The sequence below is a fragment of the Myotis brandtii genome, unplaced genomic scaffold (genome assembly GCF_000412655.1).
Source record: "Myotis brandtii unplaced genomic scaffold, ASM41265v1 scaffold83, whole genome shotgun sequence".
NCBI classification, from domain to species: Eukaryota; Metazoa; Chordata; class Mammalia; order Chiroptera; family Vespertilionidae; genus Myotis; species Myotis brandtii.
The window spans coordinates 2,527,642-2,543,450 of record NW_005371371.1 but is presented as its reverse complement, the minus strand read 5'-3'; the positions used below and the strand labels follow the sequence as shown (position 1 = coordinate 2,543,450).

At 42.5% G+C, this 15,809-nt stretch overlaps 1 protein-coding gene across 1 annotated transcript in view; it reads right to left on the bottom strand.

Annotated features, from left to right (window-relative positions):
* Positions 1 to 369: 369 nt before the first annotated feature.
* The window catches only part of COL4A1 (collagen, type IV, alpha 1), a 79,519-nt gene continuing 64,079 nt past the window's right edge, over positions 370 to 15,809 (bottom strand). The window contains exons 42-52 of the mRNA XM_005884482.1: positions 15,563 to 15,748; positions 14,770 to 14,903; positions 13,057 to 13,129; positions 12,202 to 12,273; positions 10,964 to 11,092; positions 9,844 to 9,942; positions 8,709 to 8,921; positions 7,631 to 7,808; positions 4,712 to 4,826; positions 3,345 to 3,517; positions 370 to 1,442 (exon numbers count right to left, since the gene is read on the bottom strand). Coding sequence (XP_005884544.1) covers positions 1,361 to 1,442; positions 3,345 to 3,517; positions 4,712 to 4,826; positions 7,631 to 7,808; positions 8,709 to 8,921; positions 9,844 to 9,942; positions 10,964 to 11,092; positions 12,202 to 12,273; positions 13,057 to 13,129; positions 14,770 to 14,903; positions 15,563 to 15,748 — 1,454 coding nt within the window. The 3' untranslated portion in view covers positions 370 to 1,360. The remainder of the gene's footprint in view (positions 1,443 to 3,344; positions 3,518 to 4,711; positions 4,827 to 7,630; positions 7,809 to 8,708; positions 8,922 to 9,843; positions 9,943 to 10,963; positions 11,093 to 12,201; positions 12,274 to 13,056; positions 13,130 to 14,769; positions 14,904 to 15,562; positions 15,749 to 15,809) is intronic.

Sequence of the window (15,809 nt, the reverse complement as noted above, 5' to 3'; positions counted from 1 at the left end):
GACAAATTCATAAAAGCTTAATTTTTATACAAATAGTTTTATTACAAATTTGAATTTTTAAAGAAATACACATTTAAAGAAATTACATCAAAGGCCTTAGTAGTCTTAAAAACGTTTTTGGAGACTTTTAGTGAAAGGTCATTTCAGGCATAGTGGCCCGGTTCTGCTCTCCTGCAATCCAGCCGTTTCCCTGCTGAAGTCTGAACACAGCTCAGAAAAAAAAAACACAGAAGCCGCCTGAACGTGCTGACAGGTAAAAACACTGATACTTTGATTTGACGGAGCTGTTTTTCACACTGGGCTGCAGAATGAGGAATACTCAGCAAATGAAGGCCTTTTAAGATTGTTGCTTTTGAAGTCAAGTCATTCAGTTTGTGATTAGTGTTTCAACCCTGAATATATTTAATACAGAATAAAAACAATAAGCTCAAAGTACATATTTCACCATAATAGACACCATATCCATGAACCTGGGTTTGGTTTTGGCAATACACATTTTTTTTTGGTTTGGAGGTGAACAATAAAAATTGGTGTTTCACATTCAATACCCTTGTGTTTAAAAATCTATGTTGAAGGACAACACAGTCTTTTAAAGGAAGAATCTATGTAATAAGCTTTATTTTAACAGTGGAACTGAAACTAAAAACTTGACCTGCCTAACTGCTGACATCTATATAAATTACTAAAATATATATATATATATTTCATTTCTGCCTACTTTTGGACCATCTTTATTCCACAGGATATTGGTGATTTCTGCAAAAGCAGCTGCGTAGTACCACACATAGCAGAAAGACCTAAATTTATATTTGGGGATCAAAACATGTGGCCGCTGAGCCCATAATTCCATTTGGAGGTTCGAAACACCGTTTTCACGTGACTATTCTTTGTACAGACCAAGGGACTTGAATTTTGAAACAGCTAGACAGTGACATAAACAAACATTTCATCCGGGGGTGAAAAATGACTCTATTATCATACAAGAATGAAAACGGGTGTTCACACAGTATGGAAGGCCCCGCACACCTCCTAGCACCCTTTGGTTTTCTGATGGAGTTCTCATTTCACACATCAGTGCACCGGATTGTAGAACAGACTTATATTTTTATTTCGTCAAAAGTGCCATTTGGCATGTCACTATGGACAGCTTATCGATGTCTCTGTTTCTCCTTCAGCAAGTAGAGGCCAATGAAGCAGGGTGTGTTAGTTACGCGGATTCCTATAAGGCACTTTACGGTTTTCATACTGGACAGTGAGGTACACAGGATATATTTCTAGGGTTCGTTGCTGTTAAAAAAAGAGGAAGGGGAAGAGGAGGGAGTAGCACCATGTTGTGACGTTAGCTGAGAGGTGGGCTTCATTATGTTCTTCTCATACAGACTTGGCAGCGGCTGACGTGCGTGCGCAGCTCCCCGGCCTTCAAGGTGGACGGCGTGGGCTTCCTACGATGCAAAAAACAGCCAGCTGTCACTTCACTGCTTGTCAAAACCTCAAGCAAGTTTGTCAGCCCTCCCCGCTGCCCGGAGATCTCCAAGGGGTCAGATGAGGATGGGTTCCGGCCCCATGACCAACAGCCACCATTATTCAGCCTGACTCTGAGCGGGCACCTTGCTGGGCATCACATGGCCTTCATAACTCACGAAGCCATGCAAGTTATCACCTGCATTCCCCATCCCTGGGCCCTGAGGTTAGTGACGTTCCCAGGAGCACATAGAGAGTGAAGGTACCCCACATCTGCTTGACTCCAAAGTCTCAAACACCCCCCTCTCCTCCTCCCCCAGCCCCCGCACCACCTGCCTCCTTGAACTATAGTTTAACTTTGTCTTCTCAACCTGATTATAAACTCCTCCAGGGGAAGAAGATACTGTTCTTTTTCTGCAATACTTCACAAGTTCTCATCAAATATTTACGGAATGCTACAATGAGCAACAAATCTGGGAAACTTAACCAGCCTTTGAAATATTTTTATAACGGTTGAAGGATTTATATGCAGGTGGTCTGATTGATGGCCAAAGAGAAAGGAAGACATTTAGTGCCCCAAATGCTTCCTTGATCCTAAAAATCCTACCTTGTTCTGACTACTGGAAAGGGAGAGACTGAACTAAAATTGACAGATAAATTCTATTAAAACCGAAGGAATCATATAAGCAGAGTACTTTGCCCTAAAATTGAGGCTGCTTTATGTTAGTAACCTTTGGTGAAAATCCTAGTGCCCCCAAACTATTTTAAAGTAATAATATTAGGATATTTCCTAATTTTGTTAAAAAAGCATTTTAGTTCATTGTACCAGGATATGGTTCAAAAATACCCCCATTTTTACCCATTTACCCTGTAACACAAAGCTCCAGGAGCTGACTGATACATGCATTAAATGCCCATTTTGGTAGCTAATGGGTATATTCTATCTGTAAAGGTGACATCAAGTTTCCAGTTGCCTAAAAAGTCTCGTGCAAGCTCCCAATTAGGAACATGGTGATGTTCTGATGCTTAAAGAATTATGAGTGGCAAGTGTGTAGCTTCAACTTGTATGATCTAAACTACAAAAAGATGGGGTCATAGCCGAGTTCCACAAAATTCTCTCCCAAAAGGCAAAGACAGGAGGGCTTATCTCCAGGGGTGAGAGGCATTTATTCTGGGAATGAATAGTAAGTAACTGCTCAGGCTCCACCGGCCTCCTACATCCACTCCAGCAGGGGCCACAGCTAGAACTAAACAACAGCTAGAGGCCCCCTCATGTGCTCCTGTCCATTGGGGACCAGGCGGGGCTCCAAACTAACTTCAACAAGGTCAGCAGCCTCCTGGGATAGTCATTTGAAAGGTGAAATTTTGGCAATGGTAAAGGAAGGAAAAGAAGGCCTTCCCTTTCCATTTCAGCTACATTTGTACAGAAATTTATTTTTATTTGCATGTGTCTAAAAAACAAAGTCATGTTAAGCCACTCAGAACTACCCAACACATTAAATTCAGCCTTGTAAATGCAATGAAATGACTGAGTGTTAAAGATACGATATTTTCAATGCTCTTTGAAGATTTTAATTGCTTTAATTACATTTTAGTGTGTTCACCTAGAAAAATGAAAAATGACCTTTGTTCTTTCACGGTTCTTCAGTCAATGAGAGAATTAAGCCCATCGCCTATGCGCTCTGCCTTTGAAAATTGTCTCGGCTCTCTGCCCATGTAGAACAGAATCAGATTTTTGCTACTACACGTGGACGAGCACTCCTAATTACTGCTTCATAACGATCTTTGAGACTTTGTGCTGGAAGGTATATGGATCAGGGATGATTAAAAATAAAGACCACAACCGGGTGAGGGTGCTACAAGAGAAGGTCATTCCGACTTACTTGAACATCTCATTTCTCTCTATAGTGGCAAGCCAAAAGCTGTAAGCATTTGCATAGTAATTACAAGTCCCACGGCCGTGGCACTCGATGAATGGCGCACTTCTAAACTCTTCCAGACAGGACCCGGGGGATGCGAGGGCTTGACCAGAACCTTCGGCACCAGCGCTGGTGTGCTGCGGAACAAAGGGATCATGTGTCAGCAATTCCCACTCACCGACAGCAGAGGGCGTCACTGTCTCCAGGGAGGAGCCAGAGTGCTCCCTTCCAGGAAGCCAGCTCTCTGCCTCATGCAATCACCAGGGAACACACTCATGCCCACGCTGCTTACACAGTGGGCACGGCATTACTCCTCACAGCACCAGAAACCAGCCAGCCACTCCTCCCAAAATAGGAGATGCCAGTCCAGCTTCATTAGAATTTAAAGAAATGCTTTTCTTACTATGTCTTATTTTTGTAACAGTGAAACCTCTTCCAACTGGGGAGATGCAACAAGAGCCAAAATGTGTAAATGATGCTATAACCAACTGATATGACATCAGATTTTCTAAATTAAATTATATCCTATATTTGCTAGATTAGATGCTATATAGCCTTTGATAAGGTAAAGAAAAATCATCAATTTTTTTTTAAAAGAGGAAATCGAATAAGAAGGAGAGAAACGAATAACAACTATTGTAACTGTTAAGTTGCATTCTGGTCTAATGGCTTACAATGGTCATGTGGAAAGTATTTGTGCAGGGTCATTTACTGGGAGTTAGTCTAGTAGAACCTGATCTTAAAAGTTCAGAGTCTTGACATAGACTCAAGCAATACTTTAAATTGAGGCAATAAAATAAGAAACTACAATGGGACCTCAAAGAGGTACCATGTTTCCTGTTTTAATTGGTTTTTCAGGGGAAGGGAACATCCAGGGCATCTGGCATCTGGGTCAGCTGGGTGAAAGGGGGTTAGTCTCACCCCACGTGAAGGGTGTGGACACTCACGCTCCCATATATAGTGCGGAGGAGGCAGCACACTGTTAGCCAACATTCTGTTGCTCTCCTCCTGACTCGAGTTTCTGCCTTCAGGCTTGCGTGCTTTAGTAAATGTGTACCTCCCTCCTCTTCTACCTGACTCTAGGAAATGGCAGCCTGTCCTCCCAGCTACCTAGTCCAAGAGCAGCCCCTCCCAAGGCAAGAGGAGGGCCTGGCTGGGCACTGGATGCACTGCGGTTCCCAGCAGAGCAGGCCAGACCCTGGGGATCAGATGGAAGATGGGCCTAAGCAGGAAGAGCCATAGAACTGAGAAGGTGGCAGCATCAGAAAGTAGAGGTGGGGGTGTTAGTAGGGGGCTTCCCTGGGGAAATATGGAGTCTCCCAAATACTTACCATCACAAAGGAATAGCCAATCCAGAGTGAGGACCACCCGTTGGGGCACTGTGGGATCTGAATGGTCTGGCTGTGCACAGCCATCACCATGGCTGGCGCCTCACACACTGAACACCTGGAAGGGACCAGAACAAAGATACTCAGCACAGCTGAAGGGATGGCCCAGGATGAAGCCTTTACTTGTTCATGCCTTTTCCCATTATTTGCAGCCAATCTCTTCACTAGATCTTTCTGATTCAATTACATGTTTATCAAATGCATAATGTGCTCACTGCTTTGCACTCTCCTTGGTGTCATAAGCCTGTCTCCGTATTAAAATATTAAATTCAAAAATACATCCAACACATACGATTTAACTATCTGCTTTGTCAAAGGAGGAAAATGGGAAAGTCACGCTGTAACAGTGGCCATCTCCCAGAGGGGCGGGGGCTACGATATCTTCTGCTTTCTCTTTTGTGTTTCCAGTTTTTCAACAACGAGCATGTATTTCAGCAAACACAGTTAATGCTTGGTGAAATCCAAGTGCTACCAGCCATTGGTTTTAAGCTAGGAACCACCTGAGATATAAGAAACGCATTTAGTGACTTAGAATCGCCAAGGCAAACAATGCACCTGAGGCTGGGTATCCACATGAGCCTCCTTCAGGAGACCTGTTCCAGACCCGGGGCCAACACCCCAGTAACGAGACCCTGTCCTGGGCCAAGGCTGTCACTGGGACCCCTGAAGCTGGAGTCAGTCCCAAAGAACCCTCCCCAGGACCGACACCTCCTAGCCAGGCTGCCTCACACACAGCCGTCCAGGAATAAATTAAAACAACCCACACTGCTCTGACTCAGACCCCCTCAACGAAGGGAACCCTTAGATGATGAGATAATGTTTTGTTAAAAAAAAAAAAGAAAGAAAGAAAAGAAACACCAGCAGGAAAATAATTATATTCAAGTCACAAAATGAACAGAGTGTTAGCAACGCTGATAAATGACTATAGATGGTGTTAATAATTACACCTAGTTATGCTGGAACATTTGCATGAAAATGGATGAGGAGTGGGAAGAGGACCTAAATTAGTCATTCGATTTTCCATGGACTTGGGAGGGGGGGGAATGTGTGTGCAATTTTCTATTTTCTTCACACAAATGCAGATGAATTAAAAGGCTCGGTTAAGCGACAGTTACTGAAATTGGCCTTATACATCTGCCACCATCTGCCTGCCAGACACAGAATCCAGAAATACAGCACGAAGGAAAGGCTTGCTCTGGGCTAGGGGGGCACAAGGGGCTGTACGGGAGGTGGTCCTGACCCTGTCAGATGGCTGATTAGGAAACACAGAACCATAGTTAATGAGCTCTAGGGTCCCTTAAAATTCACAGTCTAATTCCCCATATAATTTGTGAAGAAATTGAGGTCACAGTTAGATGTGTCAAAGCCAGAACCAGAACTCAGTTCTTTTTGCTCTCAAACCAGTGGTCTTACTAATACAACAATGAAACAACCCATAGTTTTATGATTCCTGCCTTTAGAAAGCCAGAAAGTTCTTAGAAGCCCTCAGAAGAAATATATTAAATCCTGAGAAGTTACTGGGAATCTAAGTTAAGTAACCATGGAAACTGCTTCTGAAGAGGCCAGGAGAAATGGGCAGCATTATTTCCAAAAGGAAATGTGAGGTATATATATATATGGTTGAAGGAGTAGTGAGCTTAAAGGATGCAAGTTCCCTTCACGCTGAGTTCCTATGGGTCAGTTAACAGAAAGATGTAAAAAGCCTGAAATGTACAATACTGGGCCATTTAAACGACTCATGCTTACAGACCCAGGGGCTTCTTACTGAAATCAATGGGACCACAGAGAAAAGCAAATCTAAGTCACAGGCTTCTAAAGCCCTGTTTTTGGAATATTCCACATACATGTCAGAGCCCTGGTGCTCTCCACCAAATCAAGGTCAAATGTCAGTTTTATCAAAAGGTAAATAGAAAACAAAAATGAAAAGTCATTTTCTACCTGTTGTCCACGGGAAGCTAAACAAAAACACAAAGGCGGTTAGTATTCCTTCTCACACACTCAGCACGGTTCTGAACAAGGAAAGTCTTATCCCAGAACAGTCCACAGCCCCACACGGACACTTAGAAAGTATTGTCTGTGTTTTGAAAAATGCCATTCTGGAAGGGTAATGCATGATTTTCCCCATTTAAGACTCATAAATATACGTTTTCTTAAAGCTGACAAGAAAAATCAAAGGAAGTTGTCTGGAGATATTTTAATGTAAGGCAATAAAAAAACCTATGATTTTCCTATTTATTAGGCATCTCCCAGCCTTTCTAGTTCCAGGATCCTACATGGAACAGTTCTCTTAATAAGACTGTGATCTCGCCCAGCCAGATCAGTGGTTGAGCATCGACCTATGAACCAGGAGATCACAGTTCAATTCCCAGTCAGGGCACATGCCCAGGTTGTGGGTTGGAGCCTCAGTAGGGGGCGTGCAGGAATCAGCCAATCAATGATTCCCTCTCATCATTGATGTTTCTATTTCTCTCTCCCTTTCCCTTCCTCTCTGAAATCAATAAAAATATTTTTAAATGGTTATGATAAATATAATGTTATGTGTGTTTTACTATAATTAAAAATAATTAAATTATTCTGATAATGTCACAGGGGTATGAGCAATTCAGAAAAAAGAACATGTTAAAAGGCTCCTTACAGAGATCACTATTTAAGGGGTGGGGAGTTAAAAACACTTTTCTAATGCTTGCTGAGGACTCCAGTGACGTTGCTTTGCTCATGGGAGGAAAGACAACCAACTCATGAGTGAGTCACATGAGGTATGAATTCTGTTCCAGAGCTGGGCATTTGAAAAAACACACACAAACACCTCTGTCTAGACTACAAGCAATTTTTTTTCTTCAATTATACATCTGCTCGACTCACCTGCTAATAAACGGTCTAATATTGTCCCCGGCGATGGGTGCCATGGACATTGGCATGGGCTCCGGGGTGGACAACCAATAGGAATAATCATTTCGGGAGGCAAAGTTGCAGACATTGTTGATGTTGCAGAACAGGAAGGGCATGGTACTGAACTTGCGCAGGCAGCTTCCAGCCGTGCCTGGAGGCGCAGGGAGAGACGGCAGGTGAAGGATTTGCTTTCTAATTCACTGTCTACCTCTGTGTCACATGGTTTTGAGCTGGCTAGTAATGAAATATGTATATTCAACCTAATCATTAAAATGGGAACAAAATTCTTTAAAAATTATAAATAGAAGGTAGTAAATATACCAAAGAGACTAATATGATTGTAAATGAGCATTAAATTAAATGTAAAGTAATCAAGAAAAGAGAGGTACTAAAAAGAATTATGTGGGACATTCAGATTGAATTCTAAAAGATATTTAACACGGGGTCCCTTGTACAATGGGAATGAACATAGTGGATGCTGCCTTTAATGGCAGTTTTGCCAAAAATGCAGAGATGCTCTTTGTATAGACCCTTGCTGTCTGATGTTAAGACCTAACCTGGATTTTGTGTGGAGGGTATCTGGAGGGGACTAAGGAAATGACCACAGATATGAACTTTCTTCTGATCTAAACTAATATCAGGGACACAGCTTAGGACACACAGAAAAACATTTGGACAGAATATCATGGGACTTTTAAAAAAAAGAGCCACAGTAAAGCTGCTCTATTTTAAGCATGCAAACTTTCAAGTGTGTATTTCAGAAATCTTGGTCCTACTTGATAAATTGAAGAAGAGATCAAAAGCTTGTTAATTTAAAATTTTTCAAAGATTCAGCCTTTAAATTTTCTGGGCTTCCCATTTAGTAACACAGTAGCTGTTAAATTGATGGCTCATTTGGCAAGGATGGAGGAAAATAGGGCTAAGCCCTCTTTTCATTAACAAGGTCTTCATGGCACCCTGAACTACAGGACCAGAGCTGAATACAGCTCTCCACCACCGAGGCCCTCAACAAATCCATGTTGGATGAATCATAAATCTGTAAATGTCTCACCTAAGTCCTGTCCGTGGGCCCTTTCATTGCCTTGCACGTAGAGCAAAGAGTACCCATTATAAAGAATTTTGGTCCCGGGAGGACACTGCGGATCATCTGTTGTTTGACTGTGCCTGGTCACAAGGAAGCCGTGATCAACGGATGGGGTGCCTGGGGGACCCATGGATCCTGGCAACCCATCAGGGCCGGGTGGTCCTGGAAATCCTCTTGGACCTGGAAGATAGAAGAGAAGTTGGGTTCCCTAGTCACAGACAAGTTCCTCTGAAAGGCTCCAAGCAAGACCAGTCAAACACAACAACCCACCTTCTTCTTGCTGCCTTAGCTTTTCTTTTTTATATACTACCTTACGATGTTTTATGAGCAAAGCAGATGCTCAAAACAATTTAGTCCAATGAATAAATAAAATATGTGAAAAGGGATATATGAATAAATGGAATAAATGACGTGATTCCATGCATGTGATGCATATAGCATTTGGAGGCTTCTCTAGGAAAGAATTATTATAGAATTATTCAAACAACCTCCTTTTAAAGTGGCTTCTCTTCCATATCGGCCCAAAGCCTGCGCATGGAAACAGGTCAGTAAGAAAGCATCCATGCCGTGGGCCCTTCCGTCCCCTGCGGTAACTAACTATGCCGCCTGCAAAACTGTTCATACACCTTCTGCTGGGCTGAGCCCTTTGTTGTCACCTGATGCCCCGAACCTTTAGCATCTCCGTCATTTATGGGATATTTGAGTTCCTGCTTCCTAGGGAAACAGACCAACTTTACATCAGGGCAGACGAGGGCCCTTCGGCCAACACTGGCATTGTCATCTCCTTCCCCTTATCCTTTGCTGAAACGGAATTTCTGAGGCTGCAGCCTGCTTCCCTCATAGAAAACCACACAGGGCCATCACTATTGGCCTCCTTTCAGCAACATCTGGGAAACATTGTGCTTTGATCAACGTCTGCCTCCCTACACAGAAAAAGTGATGACAACCCTTTAACTCTTCTATAGGATCCAATTTCTTCTAAGAAACAGACTTCTTTGGAAATCTTCCAAATAACATTTTCAACTCCATTTTGCAGTTTTCCGCACACCAGCTTCTAACCCAAAGATACAGTAATAAGGTTGGGAGACTGCGGCAAACCTACCAGGAGGTCCAGAGGGTCCCCTCTCTCCTTTCTGGCCAGGGGCACCATCAAAGCCGGGACTACCTGGTGGTCCAGGTATGCCCACTGCTCCTGTCACACCTAAAGGAAGAGAAAGAGAAGTTAGGCTCCGATCCTAGAGAGCAGAAGGCTGTATCTTTCACTTCCCCTTTGAAATGTGCTCTCTAACCTTCTGGAAGGCAAGCAGGAGGCCTCTGACTGCAGATAAAAGTCTTCCCAGAGAAGCATGATTGCTTCCTGCAAAGCCCTGTACACAGTTCACCAAGCAGCTGCCAAATGGACATTTGAATGGGTGTACGCTGCATCATCCCATTCAGAGCTCTCCCTAGTTTCTTGCTATTATTATTGCTATTGTTTGGCAGATCATTTTGGAAAAGGCAGGCTGTGTGGGCTGGGAGGGAGCTATTTGACACATTTTTAATCTTCTCAAGTGTGTCCCCCTTGACCATATTCCACCATCTCAAATAATTTTTAGGCAACAGATATACTGACAATGGATAATATATCTTTTCATGTGTACAGTTTAATCTGAGGTAGTTTAAACTTACATTTTCCTATATGCTACCTTTCAATTCCAAACGTTTTCATTCTCCTTTATTTTTCACCACCCCCCCCTCCCTTTCCAATAGCTCTTAAAATAGGAAGCATTTAGCCCAAATAAGCAGAGATTCTAGGTTAGGATGCCTGGAAACAATAGAAATTAGCACAAGTCTTTGGCAGTTGGGTAGAGCTTCTGAACCAACTGCCGAGAGCTCCAGTTCTTACTGTTTTAGATGGCTGCTCCTGCCCCCTCCCTTCCCGCCCCCCTCCCCCCTCTCATATGTCCTAGCTGGGAACAATGATGTGGTTCCTTTTACCCATGTTTTTCTAAGTGATGTGCTAGGTTGTATGTTCTTCTAGCTATTCCTGCATTTCACTCTGGCTTTTTTAGATCCACTCAAAAACTTTGTTTGGTTTTGATATGCATTAAAGAAAGGTAGGAAAATCATATTCAAACAGGTGATTATGTAGTCATTACCCAGAGACACATGGGTGAAGAGGAAATCCCGACCTCTTCCCTCCTGACCCTCACTCCTTCCCTGCACAGCCCAGTTAATCTTACCTTGCTGTCCTTTGGGGCCTGGAGGTCCCTGAAACCCTTTCATACCGGCAGGACCTTCGGGACCAGGGAGCCCTGGCTCCCCTTTGACAATTTGGTAGGGACCCGGGGGCCCAGGGGGACCTGGAAGACCTGTGGGAAACAGGGATACCACTGATCAATTTCATAGTCAACATATGATGCCAGAAAGAGCTTCCAAAGAAGAGTCCAATGTGAAACCCAATCCAAATAGAATGTTTCTCAGATGGAAAATCATCATCAAAAACACGAGTAATCATATCCTCATAAGTCATACATGTTATCTGCACACATGTATTATTTCACCTAAAATCTTGAGACCTGGGGCCTGGAACATACATTAGGGTCATCGATGCAAACTGCCTGGACTTCCTGACGACCACCATCCGACCCTCACTTGAACACTGCCAGGAAGTGAAGCTCATTCTCTCCAGGCATCTCTCTTGTGACTTGGATAGCGCCCATATTTGCAAGGAGAAAGTTTTTCTCCCACTTATCCGAAATCTGCCTCACTGTACATTATAACCACTAGTCTTACTTTTTAATGGTGAATAAACTTAATCCTTCTTCTGTGTGACAGATCTTGAAATATGTACAATAATAAGAGTTTGCAGAGGAGTCTGAGGTCTGCCTCCATCTCCCTTCTTCAACCAAGCATTCCCTAATTCTCTCACTCCTCCCACACACATTCCCCCTCTTCTTTTCTTTCCTGACATGCCCCTTCTCACTGCATTTAAGTTGCTCATTCTCTCCCTTGGAACAAGGTTTAAAAAAACTCAACACAGCTCCAGAAATAAGGTCTGACCAGCAAAGATTACAATGGGATGCACTGTACTTAATTAAACTACTTCCAAAATTATCCTGTGCTTTTCGGAGCCACTGCACGCTGTCGATGCTCAGTGCGGGGGAGAGGAAGACCCTTTCCTATGAAGAACTCCTTACTGTCCAACCAGAATTCATTCAGCCTACTTGTGCAAGATCGATGTTATTCCTATTATGACTTCAAGTCGCTGATTTCAAGATAAGTCACTGGTAAAAATGTCTACCAGATTAGTCAAATACAGCAATTCTGACTAGCTACCAAAGAATTTGGTTGATTATTTTCTAATGACCTTTGAGCCTTTTCACATTGGTTAAACCAAACACCCTAATTCTGTGAGTTCAATGGCTTTCCTATTTCCTCAAATCCGTAAGGCACCTTCCAATTCAGCACATTATCGTACCTTTAGATCCAGGGAAACCTTGGTCTCCTTGATCTCCTTTAATTCCCTGAAGGCCAGGGAGACCTTTCTGACCTGGAAGAAAGTACAACATTGTCTTTGTACAGGATCATAAAAGATATACAAGTATGTATATGCATAGGCATGTGTAAAGATACACACGTGTGCATATGCATACACGCATGTAAATATACACGTGCATATGTACACACATATATGCATGCATGCATATACATACACACACAGTGAAATTTTCCCATTTAGGCTTATGGAAGAAAAGAGTATTACTTCTGGTCAACTATGTAAAACTTTTGATGAAACTCTTCTTTCAAGAACCCAAAAATCACATTTCCAAACATGCAACAAACTGCATAATGGTCACAACCAGTGGAGGGGCACATGATACTGTTTTTGGTCATGTTCTGATTCACACATGTCCCCAAATAGACCACAAAACCTGCAGGCTGAGCACTTGTTTTATGGACTTTTCATTCACATGTATCTGATTCAGCAGTAAAAATCACAGTGTCTGAACACTGGTAGATACCCCTACATATTTTCTCAACACATTAATAAGTTAATGAATGGCCAAAATCCATGACTTCTTAATGATATTCAAATAATTGAGATGCAATGATCCACTGATTCTTAGTAAAAAAAAAAATCAGAACATCTTTATACAGCCATTCATAGCATTATACAAATTGGGCTGTCACATAGAAACAGTATATTTAATTTGACGAGAACAAGACTTGTTCTATAATTATACTGGTTCAATCAATATTAAAGTGCCAGTGGTTAGGAAGCTCTGGGAATAGGTAAATGTGTCTTTAAGCAGCATCACCTTTACTGTCTTACCTTGAAAACCTGGAACTCCTGGAGGTCCCATATCACCCTTAGCACCTGTGATTCCTGGAGTGCCACCAATCCCCTAGACACACAAAGAGAACATCAGTTGGGAATCATTCAGGAGATGAACGGTAAGACTCTCAAGTAACTAGTCATCGGGAAGCTGGGACAACCCCTCCATGTTCTGCAAAGTATCTTTGTGGATAAATGGTTTCTTGTGGTTCTTGAATGATGTAAAAAGAATGCCAAAAACTCTATGTATGTCAAAACAAGGTAACTGAATCAACTTGCTTCATTCACTGTGTCCCCTCTTCTTGTCCATCTATGTGGTAAGTTCTCAGAGCAGGTGCAAGTCTGACATTCTGCTGTCCCACCCCAGATCACAATGCCATGAACAGAGTTGGGACTTCCTAAACATTTATCATGGCAACACATCAATCTACCAACACCAACTACTTTCTGGAAAACTTTCCTCTAAACACTCAAGCATAGTGCTTTTTCTTTAGAATTAACTTCATATCTTATCTAAAAAGTGATTTTAAATATGGAAATAAGATAAAATATACTAAAGAAGGATTATTTTTCTTTATAACAATATTCATGTATTTTAAAAATATCTCATATTCTAGCTGATAACTCAATAGTTTTTTCTTCTAGTTCCTTTCTCGATATATAAAAAATTGTATTGTTTCTAACATATATTTGTTTCTTTGCTTTAATTTATTTTAATAGGTGCCATAACCAAAATAATATGCACAAATATATACAGTTGACCCTGAACATTGCAGGGATTAGGAGTGCCAACCTCCTGAGCAGTGGAACATTTTTATATAAGTTTTGACTCCCCCAAAACTTAACTACAGTCATCTTCAGTATTCGTGGGGAATTGGTTCCATGACCTCCTCCAGATACTAAAATCTGAGGATACTCCAGTTCCTTATATAAAATAGCATAGTGGAAGAAGGCATACTATCAGCTCTCCAAATCTCTGAATTCCTAATTACAAAATAAAGTATTATTTTCAATCTACAGTTGGTTAAATTTGAGGATGCAAAACCTGGGGACACAGGGGCTAACTGTATTTTTTTTAAAATCCACATATAAGTGGACCTGCATCATTCAAACCCATGTTGTTCAGGATCAACTATATACAGGCATGTGTGTGTGTGTATATGTGTGTGTGTTTTAAGATATGTATGTCATATGAGTGCATACACACATATACATATATACATATATATATATACACACACATACACATATTTATACATAAGTACATAGAGAGACTAGAAATGTGGAGTATATTTCTATGTTACTGAGGCTTGCTTTTTGCATCAAGTTTGTAAGTAGATTTTTAAACCCATGCATTGAACTGTGTTTTCAAGTGGTATAACATTTCTCTTTAATGGTCATTGTAAAACTAGACTGTAAAAAATGTTTAATAGTTGCCTACTGTGGTGCCAATAAAGATGGCTGATGACTGGCAAGAGAGAAGGAACTGAAGGAACTGATCCAGAGAGGATTTCTGAGTGTAATACATATGCGGGCGCATGTGCGCGCGCGCGCGCACACACACACACGCATGTTATTTTGTGATTCTTTTCAGAAACAAGACCTATAAATGGACAACTTACCCACACGCACACACACACGCACACACACACACACACATATTATTTTGTGATTCTTTTCAAAAACAAGACCTATAAATGGACAACTTACAGGCATGCCTTGGAATCCTGGGTCTCCCTTGGGTCCTGGAGGACCAGGGGCCCCTGGCCAGCCTGGGTTTCCTCTGTCACCTTTCAGTCCATCAATCCCAGGGAGCCCTGGAGGCCCCATTGGTCCCGGAGGCCCTAATGGGAGACACAAAAGTCACACATGTCAGGTGAGGGGGTTTTTATGTATGGGTATCATTGGCCCATGGTTGTCATCGCTGGCACCCAACTGTCGCCAACTGCATATACAGCCACACCATATCTATGGTCACTCAACTGTCCACAACTATATGTAGCAACACAGCATCAAGCTGTATGAGCCCCAAGAAATCAAGGTGCCCTAGAAGGAAGAACCTGATCTGCTCATTGGGCAGAAAATGTTGATATAAGCACTGCCCTCTCGGTGTCCACAGGCCCTGTGTTGCTGGGTTCAAGGGCAGCGATGCTGCAGCAGTGCCCGTGGCCGTGAGGGGGAGGCCTGCCAGATGTCATCTAGCCTAAACAACCAGCACAGGTGCCATTCGTGCTCCAGCCCTTTCCCACAATCCTCTCTCCCCTCTCCCTTAATCATGTGTCATATATACTGAATCCCTTGACAGAAAGGACACAGAAAAGCATTGGCCCAGGCCAAAATACAAAAGGCCCAATGTCTGAAGCAGTTTCAAGTTGAAATAAATGCTGTCAACATCTAAATAAAACCTCAATTGAGAAAGTATGTATTTAAATCTCTTTTACACTTGTTGTATATTTGTACCTTCTGATTCAGCCCCAGTTCTGCCCCTGGCCAGACACCTTACCTGGCAGGCCAGGCTGTCCCTGTGGGCCCCGGTCTCCTTTGGGCCCCTCCACGGGGCGGCCCGGAGCTCCCGGCAATCCTGGCTGTCCTTGCGGCCCCGGAGGACCCGAGAATCCTTTCTCTCCTTTGGATCCAGGAATTCCTGGGCTCCCAGCTAATCCTGGGAAACCCACTTCACCCTTTGAGCCTAAACAATAAAAACAGATTGAGATCATGAGAAAGGCAGGAAGAAGAGAAACCCCAGAATA